At 37.8% G+C, this 17,608-nt stretch overlaps 1 protein-coding gene and 1 long non-coding RNA gene across 2 annotated transcripts; both read right to left on the bottom strand.

The window, feature by feature from the left end:
- Nucleotides 1–9,192: 9,192 nt before the first annotated feature.
- LOC139197592 (uncharacterized) lies at nt 9,193–10,444 on the bottom strand. The gene is made up of 2 exons (XR_011583103.1): nt 10,239–10,444; nt 9,193–10,142 (listed from the first exon to the last, which is right to left on the bottom strand). It is a non-coding gene; the product is annotated as an uncharacterized lncRNA (long non-coding RNA).
- A 1,010-nt stretch (nt 10,445–11,454) lies between these two features.
- Nucleotides 11,455–16,886, bottom strand: LOC103438911 (ent-kaurenoic acid oxidase 1-like). Its single transcript, XM_029105476.2, has 9 exons — nt 16,424–16,886; nt 13,425–13,902; nt 13,065–13,331; nt 12,655–12,744; nt 12,492–12,570; nt 12,267–12,373; nt 12,059–12,180; nt 11,813–11,958; nt 11,455–11,695 (listed from the first exon to the last, which is right to left on the bottom strand). Exons 1-8 carry the CDS (start codon nt 16,684–16,686, stop codon nt 11,853–11,855), a joined length of 1,512 nt encoding a protein of 503 aa, XP_028961309.2. The 5' UTR covers nt 16,687–16,886; the 3' UTR covers nt 11,455–11,695; nt 11,813–11,852.
- Nucleotides 16,887–17,608: the final 722 nt, after the last annotated feature.

The following is a 17,608-nucleotide window of genomic DNA, read 5'->3' as shown; positions in this document are numbered from 1 at the left end:
TCTTCCACCTGAGCACCACCTACCTCGCGAGGTCAGCATCCGCCACTGCCTCCACTATCAGATCTCCACATCACCATTGCCTTCAGGAATGCTAAGGAATGTGAAGCATCGAGTGAACCAAGTAGTGATATTCCTGGTCATGCGGAAACGAGGAAAGTGCAGTGGACAGATGTCCTTTCTGGCTCCATCAGCAATAAGCTTCCCTTTCAACCTTTCGCCCATAGCGGCTCTATATACCAACAGGAGTTTTGGTGTTATTAATATCTTTGTTAGGGGTGCTTTTGGAGACTTCATGGGCGGAAGAGCAGCTTGTAAATCTGACCAGGCTGCACATGTTCATGGATGAACTTCCCGATATGCCCCTACTCAAAGGCTTTGATGTTGTCGATGATGTTCCCAAACCCAAGTCATTAAAAATTGGCATGTACAGGAAAAAATAGGTGCGGTAAAGGCAAGCCATTAGAAGATGCCATCAACTTTTGAAAAAGAAAACTTTCATCATGCATGTTCCCACTTTTCTGAAGAAGCCACTAGAAAAGCGGAAATAAGATTCCTGTTCTCATAATAATTCATTATTCCCTTGTCTGCCATCTGCCAAAAGAAAGAAAAATAAAGAGAAAGGAAAAGGTAAAACATTCAGTAGGCGCAGTACGCACATGGAAAAAGATTTGTAATGATCCAGTACGCACCAACAATCTGCAACTGTCGACCACCCACATGGAAAAAGATAAGCACTTTATCTTTGGGTTGATTTGTTTAAAATTATCATTGTTTATTTAATATCTTATTATTTTTGTCATGATGACTAATTATAAAATAATAATTTTATTATTTTTATGTCATGATGACTTATGATTAAATAATATTATTTCTGATATCACATGATTACTACCACGTTATTGATTTATACACATGTGATTTATCAAACAACTGAATAAATCATTTATTCATGATTATATATACACACACGCACACATTTAGGCAATACCTAATATATTGTTGATTTATGCAGCATGTCATTTATCAAACAACTGAAGAAATCATTTATTCATGATTATATATATATACACACACATTTAGGCATTGTCTAATATATTGTTGATTTATGCAACATGTCATTTATCACACAACAGTATAAATCATTTATTCACAGAAGGCACACAGTACAATATTTTTGCCTTGACAAACTTTGTCAATTTGATTTATTCATTATACGGTCATACTTATACTGTCATTTATTGTTAGGAATTATTGAACAACTAGATCCACTGATCAACATTGTTGCTGATTAAAGAAGTCTACTAACTTATAGACTGATGAGCCACGTGCTCATGGTGATCTCTTGTTTGACTGGACACCCACTTGCTTATCACCAACCAGATGATAAAAAGTACGTCCAGTACTTCAAAATTATTTGGCAGCCTGTCACTATTATCACCAACTAGGTGATCAAGTACGTCCAGTACTCCAAAATTATTCGGCAGCCTGCCGCTATTATCACCAACTAGGTGATCAAAAGTACGTTTAGTACTCCAAAATTATTCAGCAGCCTGCCGTTATTATCACCAACCAGGTGATCAAAAGTACAACTCGTCCTCCAAAAAATCATACATGAGCATCACTTATGACAATCACCATCATACATGAGCATTACTCATGTCAATCATACATAAACATTCATGAGCATCACTCATGTCAACATCCATAAGCATCACTTATGTTAATCAACATAAACATTCATGAGCACACTCATGTCAATCAGCTTCGAAAGCTTCATTTACAGAGCTCTAGCTTCGAAAGCTTCATTTACAAAGCTCCAGCTTCGAAAGCTTCATTTACAAAAGTTCCAGCTTTGAAAGCTTCATTTACAAAGCTCTAGCTTCGAAAGCTTCATTTACAGAGCTCCAGCTTCGAGAGCTCCAGCTTCGAGAGCTCCAGCTTCGAAAGCTTCATTTACAGAGCTCCAGTTTCGAAAGCTTCATTTACAGAGCTCCAGCTTCGAAAGCTTCATTTACAAGAGCTCTAGCTTCGAAAGCTTCATTTATAAAGCTCCAGCTTCGAAAGCTTCATTTACAAAAGCTCCAACTTCGAAAGCTTCATTTACAAAAGCTCCAGCTTCAAAGCTTCACTTTCAAAGCCTCACCTATAAAACTTCACTTTCAAAGCTTCACCTACAAAGCTTCAGTGCATGGTATACAAAGACCGCCTCTGAACAACCGCCACTTTGGCCCATACATGGATTAAATTTGAAGTATCCAGCCAACGGACTCTATTGACTAAAGACTTGGGGGACTACACTATGTACCATATATTGGGCTTCCGCAACTGGGCCTCATGAAAAATACTTGGGGGATTTAGCCCATTATTTATGTACTGAGGAGTGAACCTTTATTCTATAAAATGGACTCTCTCACTTTCATTATAGAGCACCCATTATTCATGTATTGAGGAGCGAACCCTTATTTTATAAAAAGGACTCCCTTACCTTCATTAGAGAAAGACTCTTAGCCTTATGTATTGAAGAGCGAACCCTTATTCTATAAAAGGAACTTACTCACCTTCATTAGAGAGTATCGCCGCCAACTGAGCAACCGTCTCGCCACGAGCATCATTTCTAACCCATCACTTATCTATCGAGAAGCGAGCCCTTATTCTATAAAAGGGACTGCCTCACCATCATTAGAGAGCATCGTCGCCAGCTGAGCAACTGCCTTGCCGCGAGCATCACTCCTAACCCATCACTTATGTATTGAGGAGCGAGCCCTTATTCTATAAAAGGGACTCTCTCACTATCATTAGAGAGCATCGCCACTTGCTGAGCAACTGCATCTGTTGGAAATGTGCCCTAAAGCCAATCATGTGATAATACTTTACGGACATTTCACATGTTAAACTAATCTAGTTTTACATATAAAGGGCAAAGATTATTGTTTGAGCCGTCTCATATAAATGTTATATGCTTAAACGATAAAGTCCAAGGAATATGTGATTGGGAGAATGTAATCTAATGAAGTTAGATTCATGAGACCATTCTTTCGTAGACACATCCTAAACGTTCCAGATCATAGGATTGCCAATTGGGCGTTGACAGTCTGTTAAGATCAGTACGTACTATGTCTTCTCTCAGGGAGAGTGATTAGTCTCGAGTCATTGGTGTGTGTGACATCAAGACAAGTACGGTAGGTGCTCAATAGAGAATGAGTTCACTGAACGCGATCAACGAAGGGTTCTCATATTCCATGTCACATGAGAACTCATGGTTGGGATAATGCAAATTAGTCCTTTGACCTGAGGCATCATAGTTGTCTTGTGGTTAAGACCTTGATCTTTGATTATGTCAAAGTCACTCCAACAGGAGGGTGTCCACGGCATCGTTGGGGTCAAGTGACTTAACTATGGAGACAAGTGAATGCGCAACAAGGGATCTCTAACCTTCAAGCCGCTTGAAGGAGAATACTCTCTGATATGATTTGAATCTCTGGCCAGAGTATGAATGAGATTAGGGAATGCGTTCCGAATCACATTCAAGGTAATCATATAAGCACAAGACACACATTGGATAGTAGACATGAGAAAATAAACTATCAAACCAAACAATGTGGTCAAGAGTATTAGATTAGAGAAAGACCGTATTGCATTTGTAATCTCGAACTGAATAGGTTCTCTAACCTCTTCTGATTAGCTTGGATAACCATGATATGCTGCTAGGTGTCACTCATGGTTTGTGGAAGCCCTAAACGTGTGTAATCACTAAAGGGAGAATTGAAAATAGTTTCAATTCACAATCGATGTAAAATGGTTTTAATCGCCCACTACCTCGCTAAAAGGAACCTAATGGATCGCACACCATAAAAGGTAGAGATTGGAGATTAAACGGAAATGAGTAAGAATGATTAAATGGTTTAATCATTTATTTATGGCAAGGATTAATTAATATGTTAATTAATCAAACGAATAAGTTCGTTAAATGACTTCGGGATAGTTTTGGACCTTAAGGCCCAATGGGCTTCGAACGTCAAGCCCATTAACTTAAGTTGTATGACAATTTAATGAATAAAGATTCATTAAAGCCCAAAAGCCCAAAAATCCCTAAATGGCCAGCTATATGGAATGAATTAGGGTTTTGGTTATTTAGGTCACTTAAAGAAGTGACTATATAAATGACTTTATAGCCAATTATTCATTAAGGATTAAAAAGGGTTTATTTTGGGGGAAAAATGGGTGAGAATTGTCTCTCCATTTCTCTCTAAAGAGGCCAACACCTTGGAGGGTACATCTAGCAATCCTACTACTCCAAGGTCACTCATTTCTTCTACAATCTAACCTTGGTGAAGAGACTTAGAGGTTCTCAATTTTGGGAACTTAGAGAACCTATTCTTCCATCCAAATCCATGGATCTAAGAAGCAAGGAATGAAGGCCCTATCTCTTTGGGTGATTAGCCTTTGCTTATGCAAAGAGGAATCTACAAAGGTATTAATTTCAACTTACTTTGTTTTGAGTTGATTATTGGTTCACCAATCTACTAGGCTTTGAATTTCATGGTAATGTTTTGTTTTTGAGTGCATACAAGCATGATTCCGCCTTTAATTGTTAATTGCATGCTATATGATGTTGCTCAAATGAACATGTTTTCCCAAAAGATTTCCTTCAGCCTCGCCGCGAGCATCAACTCTAGCCCATCATTTATACATTGAGGAGTGAACCCTTATTCTATAAAAGGGACTCCCTCACCTTCAACACCACAAGCAGAGCCAACCAAGGCAACATAAGCCACAAGTTGAGCAGCCTCGCAACATGTGCTACGTCTAGTTGAGCATCATTTCACATTGAGCACCACCTCATATCGAGTATCAGTTCTAGACGACATCTAGCTACTTCGGCTCACACATGGACTGAATTTCAAGTCTCCAGCTAAAAGACTCTCTTGACTAAAGACTTGGGGGACTACTGTTTGTACCATATTTAGGGCCTCTGTATTTAGACCTTGTATAAATACTCGGGAGACTCAAATGTAATTATGTAATAAATGAAGGGGCAAATATGTAATAAGTGAGGAGCCCTTATTCTATAAAAGGACTCCTCACTCTCCTCATTAGGAGAGGTCAATGTTTAGGCCATGGGAAGAGAGAAAACATCTCAGAGAGGGCAAACACAGAAAATAGGCTAGAGAGCACATTGCCTCTAGCCTTCTTGTATGTTCACCATTCAGAGAAATATAATTAACATCAGTGTGGACGTAGCCCAAACATTGGGGTGAACCACGATACATCTTGTGTTCTTTACTTTCTTGCAGATTCACGGTCAGATTTATGTTGTTCCAAGACCCCTCCGGTTTTGTGCATCAACAAGATATTTATACACTTTCAACAACAAGGCTAACTGCCTTAATTCACAGAACTTCTAATCTAATTACAAGTGTCAGCATCCTATACATCAACTTCTATACTCTATCACAGTATAGTCGTACTATATGCTGCAGTCTGTATAACCAATCACTATTAAGCAGGGCGATTTTGTTTGGTGTGAACTAAAACTAGAGGAGAAAATTTAAACCATATCACTTACTGGGAAATCTAGGCCCGAGCTCATCCTTTTTTTGGGCATTTTATCAAGTTTTAGCCTAATTACAGGTCAAAACCATATGACTTGCTGTTTAATGTATCATTTTCAATTCAGAAATTGCGTCTACACACTTTTCAAATCTAACAGATACGTGAAATGAAACAAGATATATTTACACTGTGATGTTGACAGAATTCATGAAGTCATTCTTGAAAGTTTGACAAATTAAACTAGATATTATAATATTATGAAACCAAAACCATGATTTACGTTTGGAAGTTGACAAAACTCCATTTCAAAATATGTGCGACCCTAATTATTCAAGTGCATTGGAGGTTGACTGAGTTATTGAGTCAAATATAATGTGTTAGCTTTTACCATCATCTGTTACAAGTAGTCATTATCGGTACATATAAAGTGTATATACTCCCAAATTAAAAAAATTCACTGAAGTTAAATAAAAATGTTAGTCTTATAAGATTTTTTATACTACATTTATCATTTTTAATAAAAACGAGACTCACATGTGTTGATGAACCTTATTTCTATTAGACAAGGTGTAATTGTAGTATGAAAAATGTGGTAGTGTAGCAATTCTCGAAGTCAAAATTTGAAAAAAAAAAAATCCACTTTATATGGCCAAACTCTAGCACTTTAAGATATCATATAACGTCATAATTAAGGTGCTCAAAGTTATTTATTTATTTATTATTTATTATTTTTTTTATGCATGTGGTACAATATCCTAGTAGACAAGATGTTTAGTTTCCATTTATGCATCTTGGGTTCGAAACTCCTACTTCTCTAAATTATTTTTAGCCGGAAAAAATGGTAAGGTATATGTTGGGCCAAGTAGTGGCAAGGAAGTGTAGGGGAGATCATATGCTTAAATTATAAGGAAAACTAACGAAAAGTCTCAAAAAAATCATTTTTAAAGGTATAGTAAATAGTACCAAGAAAATGTATAAATGTGGTTTTTTTTGTTAAAAGTGAACAGTACCAGGAGTGTTTTGTTAAAACTCCCTAAATTATATTTATATCCTTGCTAATATAATAAGAGTGATCATCTGACGGTGAGAGATGTGATGGCAAGAACTAGTATATATATGCATTATAGACATCGTGTTAGTCGGTAGTCAAAGCTTATTTTTAGTTAAACTTTTCTTATATAGCGGCAAGATCCATGTGGAAACAGAATAAGCTAAGTCAGCAGAAGAAGGGAAGAGATAGTAAGATGCCCAATTGTCAATTTCTTGTTTATTTATGTTATTCAATGCTAGCTTTTTTATCAACACCTTCAATCTTTCCAAGTTATATTTTTCAGTTTGATTAGAACTATATATTTGCTCAGAAAAATCTCCCAATATAATATGGAATAGTTAACAACAAATGTGAATCAAGACTCAAGTTATTAATCTCGTTTAATTCGATTATCAATTTAGACAAAATTGTAATTTCATTAATGAGGTTGATAAAGGATTAGACGAGTCGAATTACTCATAAAACTTAGTCATCAACTACAAAAATAACCTTACTCTCTAACACGCACAAAACGGTCAGAAAAAACCACAACCTGTAATTTAGCCATCAACTACAAAAGTAGGCTACTGTCTTCTCGTTGAAAGTGATTAGAAAGGACTAACTTCTCGGATAAAGCCGCACGCCAAGTGGTATGACCTATAAAGATAAGGATGCGATAAACTTTGTAGATATATTATTAACTCATAAATTTGGCTAAACAAAATTTGATAAAGGGCCCTTGTCCCTAGGCCTCTAGCTCCCTCCGCCCTTACTCATGGCGGATGACCTAGTGTCGCGGCGTTTCTACACCAGGGAGGGTGGCGCTTCAATTTGAATGAAACTAATGGTGGGCAAACGTCACAAGTTAGCAGTTGTTGAGTTACTAACTAAGGTGGTTAATCCATTAATGAACTTGCTGGTGGTTTAACGTCTTCGCCCATCCCCTCGTCTTATAAGACGGTAACCTAAACTTTTTTAAATACCCAATATCCTCCTCACCATCAGATATTCAAAATTTTCATCCACGCCACTTTCTGCCACTAACTAAAACCGACAACCGCCAACCAATTATATTTCCAACCAATTCGTGCAAGTGTAATCAATCGACTATGTATAGCACCAACTCATCTAAGTGCGGAAAACTATAAGTTTTTACCCTCTTAAGTTGGTCATGTATCGTCCACCTACCAAATATGGACGAACTGGAAATATCATTACCATGGCCGAAGCCAAGAAGAGTACAGAAAGCCAACTCCGGGATAACAAACATCAGGCTAAAAACACTAAGGGAATAAAAGGAAACCGAGAGAGAAGTGGAACAGACCACCATGTGAACCTTTACAGCCTCCCTAAACAAAAACTAGTTTGGAGGGCGTGGAAGCCCGTCCTGTTCAAGATTCTTACAAATGAAGATAAGGGTCTTTCAAACCAGACCAAGTCGGTCATCTCCGCTCCATAATGCGACACTATGAAATCCGCCACTCCATTTGCTGATCTTCAGACCCAAGATCAGTTGCACGCGAGAAAAGAGTTGCCCACCTGCCGAATCTTACAGAGGTTAGGAAACACCTCCCAGCCTCCATTATCTATGCAACCATTGAACCACGAGATCACCTCCTTAGAGTCGGACTGTAAGATAATTCTCGAGTACCCCATTTGTTGAGCCAGAGCGCAGCCCTCCAAAACACCCAAAGCTCAGTACGTATGGAGCCCTTATTTCCTTCCTCCTTAATTACCGCCAAGCAGTTGGAGTTCGAGTCCCGTACCACATATGACAAGTGCTACCACCCGCCTTCCAACTAGCATTCACATCAATCTTCACCGTATCATTGGGAGGAGGGGACCAAGGGGGATTAAACCGAGTCCTTGGTCGCCCCCTGTCACTCAAAACAGGATTCCTAGCCCTCGCATTCTAAAGCGACGCATGAGATAGAATGGAAAAGAAATAAAAATAAATAAATAAATAAAGTAAAGTAAAAAACCAAGGAAATTTACAAAACCTACAGAAAAATCGTTCTTAGTGTGGTTTTTCATTGAAAAAGGTGGAGTAGGCTTTGTGTATAGCGTTGAGTATTTGTAGGAATATCAATCATACTTTCATCCAAAATTTCGCCCTCTATTTATGGAGGTTTAAGTATCCGATTCTAAAATGGAACAACCATTCAAAGCCTCATATCTCTTGGTTTGCACTCTTTGATCAAGAAGCACCACTTCAAGAAAGACAAGTCTGCTCATTTCATTTCGTTCTCAAACTTAGAGAACATTGACTTGAGTAACTTTGGTACTATATATGGAGCATCCTAGCTTTAAATGTGTTCACAGAACTCCACCTCCAAAGAGGTGTGAGAATTTGAATTCTGCAAGGTGGACCGACTGGTCTGGTCCTAGCAGCAAGCTATGTGCTTTAAAGCCCAATCAGCCGGTCACCTAATATGGCTGACAGGTTGTCTGTGACAGCTTCCCTAAACATGAGGTTCTGCCTTTATCCTCAGACCCTTTCAAATCCTCTTTTATTTTGAAAAACATTTAGCATTTAGGATGCAGTATTTTTTAGGGTAACACTGGATTTCATTCAATAATCAAACGTAAAAAAGTACATAAACAGGGCATATGTGGTGAGACGGGGTCTCACAAAACTCTTACTAGCGGAACACCACGTGAAAAAAAAAATACACCGAGCAAGGAAAAAGAGGCCCCCCACACGCGCAATAAAACAAACCAACCCAACTCAAACGAGTGCTCCTCCTCACCGGAGACCCAAACAATGATAAACACGACCCTTTATAACTCCCTGTAGGGAGGTCTTCTTGAACACAATTCTGCAGCAATGGCGGTCCATTCTCAAACCAAAAACACAACCTCTCTTGACGTAAACCATAACATGTTATCCGATGTGCGTTCCAGAGACATTGAGCTAAAATTTGAGTTTGTGAAGAAAGGAGATGTCGCACTTCATCCACAAGAACCCCTTCCGCTGTCAAACTTTCTTCATCATTACTGATCAGTTGAACAGCCTGCAGAGAATCGGATTCACTCACAAAAGGAACTTACCCAGCATCCACCGCAAAAGAGATCCCCACCTCCAGAGCATACAACTCCATAGCTCGGATCGACATTAAGTTTGGAGCTTTCATCGCCACAGCCCCTACTAGCCACCCTCGATCATCCCTGAAAATGCCTCCCGCACCTCTAGTTCCATTGGTAATATTGATAGCCCCGTCCACGTTGAGCTTGAGAATACCTACACTAGGAGGCCTCCAGCGGATCTAACTAGCACACAAAGGAAGGAGTACTCTTATGATGGGAGTTCAGAACTTGTTTATACGCCTCATCATAGCACACAAAGAACCGACGTCACCTCGGCTCCATGAAGAACCTTATTCCTTTCGCGCCATAACTGCCACAGTGTAGCCACGAAAAGAGGATGTTGCTCCATTGGAATTAAATCCCAGACCATCTCTAGCCATCCAGAGATTTCTTGAGAGCTACTTGCACCAGTTTTCTACAATTAAAGCCCTAAAACTCACGAAGACAGAGCTTAAACATAGAAACTTTCATCCTAAGAAAGAAAAAGAGGCTACCGCATGTGAGTCAGGGATTTCATCAAACACTTGCAGTGTGTGACAAATACTTTGAATTAGTATTAGGTATTTACCATTGCGTCTCTGAATTTGAGGACGAGATCAACCAATGGGATCCGTTTGGCAATGGCGCGAGAAACAGCCGCCATGTGAGGGTTGAACCATCCATTTCCTGAGCTTGTGGGGTTTGTAATAGCCTTGCCCATTTATCTTGCCAAAGTAGCCGTTGTCATTTCGCTTCGAATTTGAAATACCGTTACTTTAGTTTTTCCTTCCCGGAACTTTATCTCATATATACTATCAAGTTTTAGACGTGCACAGGTGATGAGGCAATATTATATTATATTTTTTATCCTATTCTTAGTATTAATTCATTGGTTATTTTGTGAGAATTTTGATACTTCTGAATTGTCTTTCTAATGTAGGATATGCGACTTTCTCTTGAGCATAAAGTAATCAAATGCATGAATTTTGGAGTGATTCCAAGGTGATTCCGTCAAGATTTCAGATTTTTCTACTAAGCCGTTTGACCGTGGCGAAGAAAAGAAGGTCCACGCGCAACTTTATCAGATTGACATTTTTGGACGTTTTAGATATTTTGAAGGTTAAGGTGGCATATTTTGAGGAAGATGGATTTGTTGGGGACGTTCTAAGCTTTCAAAAGAGACATTCTGGACCAAATCAAAAGTGTGTTTTCCTAAAAAGTCTGAATTTAACTTTAAATAGAAACCTTTTTATTTGCTAGTTTATTATTTTATTATGTTTTCTAGTTTTATTCTAAAACCTTTTGTAATATAAATAAGGATATTTGGCCATTAGGTTAAAGGAGGGATCAATTTGGAGAACTTTGCTGGGCTTTGAGGATTTGTACTATTGTTTCAAGATACTTTTTATCCATATTCTTAATAATATTTTATTTTATAATTGTCTGTAACTATTTTTTGTTCTCCCTAAAACTCAAATATCGTCATTTTATACCTTGAAACTCAATATTCGCTTAACTTTCACTAAATTATTTTTATTCCGTCAAAATAGTATCAAATGTACTGATGTACATGGTAATTTTGTTCTAGTTGGCATTGTTGGACCATTAAGGACATAATGCCTCAAAACGTGTACCTCTCATTTGTTTGGTGACTTTATGATGCTCTTGAGCAGTGCGTTTCTAATTTTTTTTATTTTTTATTTTTTTGGTGAACTCAGTGCATTTCTAATTAGTTTAACCTAAATCTCTTAATCTCTCGTCCAAATTTATCATAAAATGGAGAAAACCACAAAAGACAGCCCAAGAAAAAAAAAGTTAAGTCCTTGGTGCATTGTCCAGCAGTTTTATCAAGAGAAGACAACAAGGATACAGATTAAACAAGCCTGCAAATGCACAAATACCAGCTCTTATTGGTTTGCATGCTAGGCCTTCTTTCCCGCTGAAACATGAATAACCTCTAAATTAACTAAACCTAGCTAGCTGCTGAGCCGCGGAAACTCCCCGGCCGCCTCACTTCTGTGTATATTTGCTGGCGTGGCTCCTGGGCTGGTAACAGATGGACAGAAGATTAGGTTCAAAATTTGCTAATTAAAATCATAGAACCTAAGCGAAATATATGAGGCCGTAAAAATGCTTATATTTATAACCTACGATATGAAATACCTTAATCTGTGTACTCTCTTCTCTTATCCTCTCAGTGCTCTCAGGCCTTTGCAGATCCACATTTCTTGATTTTTGCCACGCAATTGTCTTTTGGCCTAGTATGAGGCAAGTACATCAAGGGGCATCCCGCATTAGCGCGTTCCATCCTGCAGCATCAAATCACCGAAACACTAGAAGATTATTAAGATTATAACAACAAAGTTTCCAATTTTAGTCATGGAGAGGAATTTGTTTAAGAGCACTCACTTATAATTAAGGAGGAAATGGTGAAGGAAAATAGCAATTTCCAGCTTAGCAAGATCATTTCCGGGGCACAGATGGCTTCCAGCTCCAAAGGGAAGAAAACTTAATGCTTTCGGTGTTAAATTCTGGGCCGGCAGAAAGCAGGAAAACAAGTTGTATAAATTATTGTTTGTCATAATTATTAATAAATTACAGGTGTTTAAAAACTTACATCCCATCTGGAAGGGTTGAATTCCATTGGGTTTGGATATAATTCAGAATCATAGTGAATGCTCCTGAACCACACCAATACTTTCCAGCCCTTAGGAATGCTGTAACCTGAAATTGAAGCCATTACATAAATTTCTGAGATCTCGTAGTTATTCAAAGAAAAATGTGTAACCATTGAAGATATGTATGCAGAGAGAAATACATAAGAAAGAAAATCTTAACCTACCATTTATTTTGACATCCTTCTTTGCCTCACGAAAGACAGTGAGTGAGAATGTTATCACACGAAGAGTTTCGTCAATCACCTATGGAGTTTAAAGCAGTTAGCTGGAATCACTTGGCAGCTGCTGAATAAAAACGAAGGTGAAGGTGAAACCACTTTTCTGTACCTTTGAAAGATAGTCCATTTCCCTATATTCCTTAAGTGTCATGCCCTTCTGCGTTGGTGGCCTCCTCTTGAGAATCTCCTCTTGCTCAGCCTAAAGTTGTTCAAACATGATTAGCAAATAATATTTAAAGTTTTTAGGAGTCATCAGACAGAATTCATCAAATGATATCAGTGAATTGATCAAACCAGAATTCATTGAATAACAGCATAAATATCGGTCAATTTAAAAAATGCGGCCTAATCAAAGTGGATTGATTATGCATGCAAAATGAAGGCTAAAATGCTGCGACTGGTGAATTGTGTCATTGCGCCTGCACAGGTAAATCAGTCCCCTAATATTCAAAAGGAAAAGGAGACAATAAAAGAACTTCATTCAAGATGAACTACCCAAAAATATGTGAATTCAAATACCTTAGCTCTCTGGAAAGCTTCTGGGTTTGCTTGTAGGAAAACGGTAGCCCACATGATGGTATGGCCGGAAGATTCATGGCCTGCATTCAAGTACATTAACAGTACGTCTATAATTTCCTCATCGGTAAGTTTTCTTCCATCATCTTCCTCAACATCCAGCAGAGCGTCCATCATATCTTTCTTCTTTGAATAGTAGTTTCCGGCCTTTCTTTGAGCTCTTCGATCATCCACAATTGACTGAAATATAGCAACAAGATTTTTCCGAGCCTGAAATGCAAAGACCTCAGTTAAATGCTCAAAAAATTACAAATACAACTGTCCAAGTTATGAAACAAAAAATCCAATTTATCAGCTCCTCACCTTAAGTGCTTTATGGTATGCAAATCCTGGAAGATTGATTGCCATGGCTCTAACTCCGTAGTTAAGTACTGTATATTCCCTCTCCAAAGCCTCCATGACTGACTCGCTCTCTGAGCTAAGAAAGATGTACATAATAATCTTGAAGGTAAGCTTTCTGAGTTGAGTTAAGAACTCTATTTGTCCCATTTTGGACCATTTTTCCAAGGACCTTACGACAATCTCTTCAATGTACTTCATGTACACGGAGAGTGCTTCATGACCATTGACTGGAGCTGCTGTTAGCTTTCTTAGACGTTTGTGTTCCTCGTAAGATATACCAATGAATGATTTCTTTCCAATTAGCTCCACAGTAGAAACAGGCCACCCAGGTTTGAATGCATCGTCATCTGTCAAAACTCTTTTACTTGTTTCCGGCGTTGTAACAATGACACTTGGGAACCCAAACATGAAGGCCTTATAGATTCCAGTTTTCCCAAATCTGTATTGTTCATTGATATGGTAACATAGTTACACTGAAATTAGTCAAATTGGCTAAATATATGGCGCACACAAAACGATTGAACTAAGCCGATAATCAACTTCCAAATAATTCAAATGAAAAAAGGGTCAACCAAAGAAGAGTGTATGTGTCTGCTTGCGCGCGCTCGTGTTAGACTCGCTTTTGAGTTGAAGTGACAAATGGTGAGGCAAAAAGAAACTCTTCCATTCACATTGTTCAACACTATGGTACAATGTGACTAATGTTCTTTCATCCATATACTAGTTTGTATTGGGTGCATTAGACGCACTGCATCCGCCCTAATAAAAATATGAGTGTGACACATTGCTACATGGTGACCCAACAAAAGCATGCAAGTTTTGGACCAAAAATATTTTCTGCTTCTTATTCCCATAAACTATAGTGGTGGCCACCTATTGAACTTGTTAGTTCATCTAGTTTCCTAGCACACATGTCCGTTTTTAATTTTAAACTTTTTAATTTTGTTTGTTTTTTATTTTAGAACAGGGAAAAAAACAGAGGAGAATATTAAAAGCAGTTTCTAAAGAGAATCACTTGCAAAAGAAGCAGTTCTAGTCGATCAACTCAACAAATTGGGAACATATTCCTAATGTTTGGAAAATTGACTTCCACATCCTCAGAAGGAATGAGTCAAGTTCTCTATTCTCCATTATATCCCGCTTTTGCACCTAAATGCATGCCAAGTGCTTTCTTTGGTCAGAAAATGCCAAGTAGTTGAGGACAAGGGAGAAGCATATTGAAATTAAATTAGGCTACTCATTCAAAATATCAACAACTTTACCAAATCCCCTCAATACAAAAATGAAAATATTCTCAACCCATCAAAGACTAAACTCACCATTTTTTCTTTTTCTTTATTTAAGGTAAATTGACTCTTCATCAAACGAGAACAAGCAGACGAGTAAATTAGTGGCCTCATTAAAACTTGACTTGTTAAACGACTTGAAGAAACTTTGTCAAGAAAAAAGAGTAACACATCTACCAAACATAAAAAATTTTTTTTAATGTTTACTGTTAAACCCAAATTTCTTATAAACAAGATTTGGGATATTTATAGTTTTAATTAGCATCCTACATGGACAATTTGGTTTAACATGCACGACCCATTGTACTCTAAAGTCCACATGTACAGTTAGTGTGTGGGACAGAGAAGGAGGAGATAGGCCCCTCTTATCAAAGGCTCAAATAAAAATCCGTCTTGTTAAAATTTCAACTTGACACAAGTTCAAATAATTTCTTGGGTAGTTTCAAGTTTGACAAATCCTATGTGGACAATTACTTGTAATGTGAAAAACAAGAGAAGGTGTGAAACGTGTCGGAAATGAGGACAATTTACATGGCACATAACGTTATTGCGACGATATTTTCTGTCATAAAGAGTTTTTCGTAGGACAAATAGAGCAGTGAGCCTTCCTAAGCATGCTAAAACAAGGGTTTTTGTGCAGAAAACTCAAAATAAGGAGCGGTGAAAAATTGGGAGTATTTACATGAAGTGTGGTGGTGGCAGTCACACACATTGTGTATAGACTGTCCTCAACAAGTGTCAAACATGCACACAAAATATCAGTTACACAAATAAATTAGAGGACAAAAGCTTTGGTTACAAATGTGACAGTGAAAGTGACAAAAAAAAAAATAAAAGCCGATATGTTGTTGAATCCCACATCGACTGTAGTAAAAGATAAGTAATAGTTTAAAGATAAGTAATAGTTTAAATAGAATTATTCTACTTTAACTTAACACTGAGGTATTTTGTATTAAAATCTCACACCTGGCGGATTGAGCAGGTGGTCAAGTGAGTGTAATATCGATGTTGTTGGAATGGGCCCATGACCCGTCTACCTGAAATTTAAGATGATACCAAAGCCAGAGGACGGGCCGGTATTGCCTCATGAATGGGTGGGTCCCCTTTGACCCCGCGCGAATGGGTGAGCCTCAACATGGCTCCACTTAGGCCAAAAGATGTTACATGTTGTTGGATTGTGTAGGTGATAATTACCAAGTTTGAGACAATATCGATGTTGTTGGAAGTGGGCCGTATGGCCCGTCTCTCTGGTAATTCTACATATGTAGCGTTTTTGGTAACTTTTTCTACTCTATGCTTCACAAACGTTACATGTGGTAGACAAAGATGTACAACGCAATATTTTCCTATGTTGGGACAAATTGGTAATTCAAACACCCATTTACAGATACATGGAGTGCAAACATGATCGACATTTTGGTAGTCATTTATTTTTAGAACACTTCATGATATCGACTAGATATCGACACTGTAAGCATATACTGATATCCGGTACTAAATGTATCATTTTGGCTCAATATCAACCACATAACGCTACTTAGTTTGCTTTTAGCTAAACAAGGAAGAACAATATAACTTTGGCAAAATTAGAGAGAGAGAGAGAGAGAGAGAGAGAGAGAGAGAGAAAGAGAGAGAGGGAGAAAGAGAGAGAGAGAGTGAGAGGTGAAATTTGACCTGGAAACAAACGTATCGAGAAAGGACTCAGGATTGTTAGACTTGAAAGCTCTGAGGAAGGACCACATGTTGCCAATGAAAGGCAAGCCCAAGTCACCAGGTGGGAGAGAGTACTGCCTTTCACCCAGCTGGGTTTCATACAGCAACCGATTCGCATTCTTGATAAGCCACCAGAAGGCCACAAGACCAACTAAGCTCGACAAAAGTACCATCCAAATGGAACCCAGCCCCGTTCCCACACCCACCACGAAACCCAGCACCATGATTCTCTTTTGCTTTGTTATAACTTACTACTCACTCAGTCAAGAAACTGAGAGAGAGAGAGAGAGAGAGAGAGAGAGAGAGAGAGAGAGGGAGAAGAAGAAGCTCGCACTTTGAGTGATATCCCTCAGTCTGTTTCTGTGTCTCTATGCTTGCTCCTTTATATATACTCCTAGGCATGGCCCGACACAGAGAGAGAGAGAGAGAGAAAACCCAATGGGGCATAAAAGGAAATTGTGATTTGTCATAATAAACCAAATAAAGAAAAGAAAAAAAACAAACAAACCCGTGTGATAAGTCTGATCTGCCTTTCCCAGATAATTAAAAACGTAGAAAATATTTTCCCTAGTAAAAATTAAAAAAATTATACCAGAAAAAAAGTAGAAAAAGAGTTGGAGTTAAAAATAAAAGAATGATGCATGAAAAAAAAAAAAAAAACTTAAAGAGATTTATGATGTGATTTGCAGGGTGATGGAGGAGAAATTTTTAGTTGTAACGGGAACACAAGTGGTATACCACTTGTTTTAATAGGAGTTATGGAAAATTTTATTTTTTAAATTATTAACTTTTTAACACACATATCTTACCATTTGCATAATAACACATGGTGTATCATCCTGTATATTGGTTATATGAAAAATCTGTCGGAGACATAAATATATATGCGGGCTCTTTACCTATATTTTTTGTTTCGTCGTGTTGTAAATTGGCTTAGATTCTTTTAACCTGCACCATTCGTGTATACTTTTTTGGCCTTTTTATAATCTAAAAGCCATTTAAAGTAATGTTTAAATTTGGACAATATATGGAATTTCTTACTAAGATCCTTTTGGGAAAATATAGAAAATTAATAATTTGCAGGCTAAATAAAATTGTAGAAATGATTATTTCTTATCATTTATCAACACACATACACGGTTATAT

This window comes from Malus domestica, chromosome 07 (genome assembly GCF_042453785.1).
Source record: "Malus domestica chromosome 07, GDT2T_hap1".
NCBI classification, from domain to species: Eukaryota; Viridiplantae; Streptophyta; class Magnoliopsida; order Rosales; family Rosaceae; genus Malus; species Malus domestica.
The sequence above is the reverse complement of the archived record's forward strand: the minus strand, read 5'-3'. Positions and strand labels throughout refer to the sequence as shown.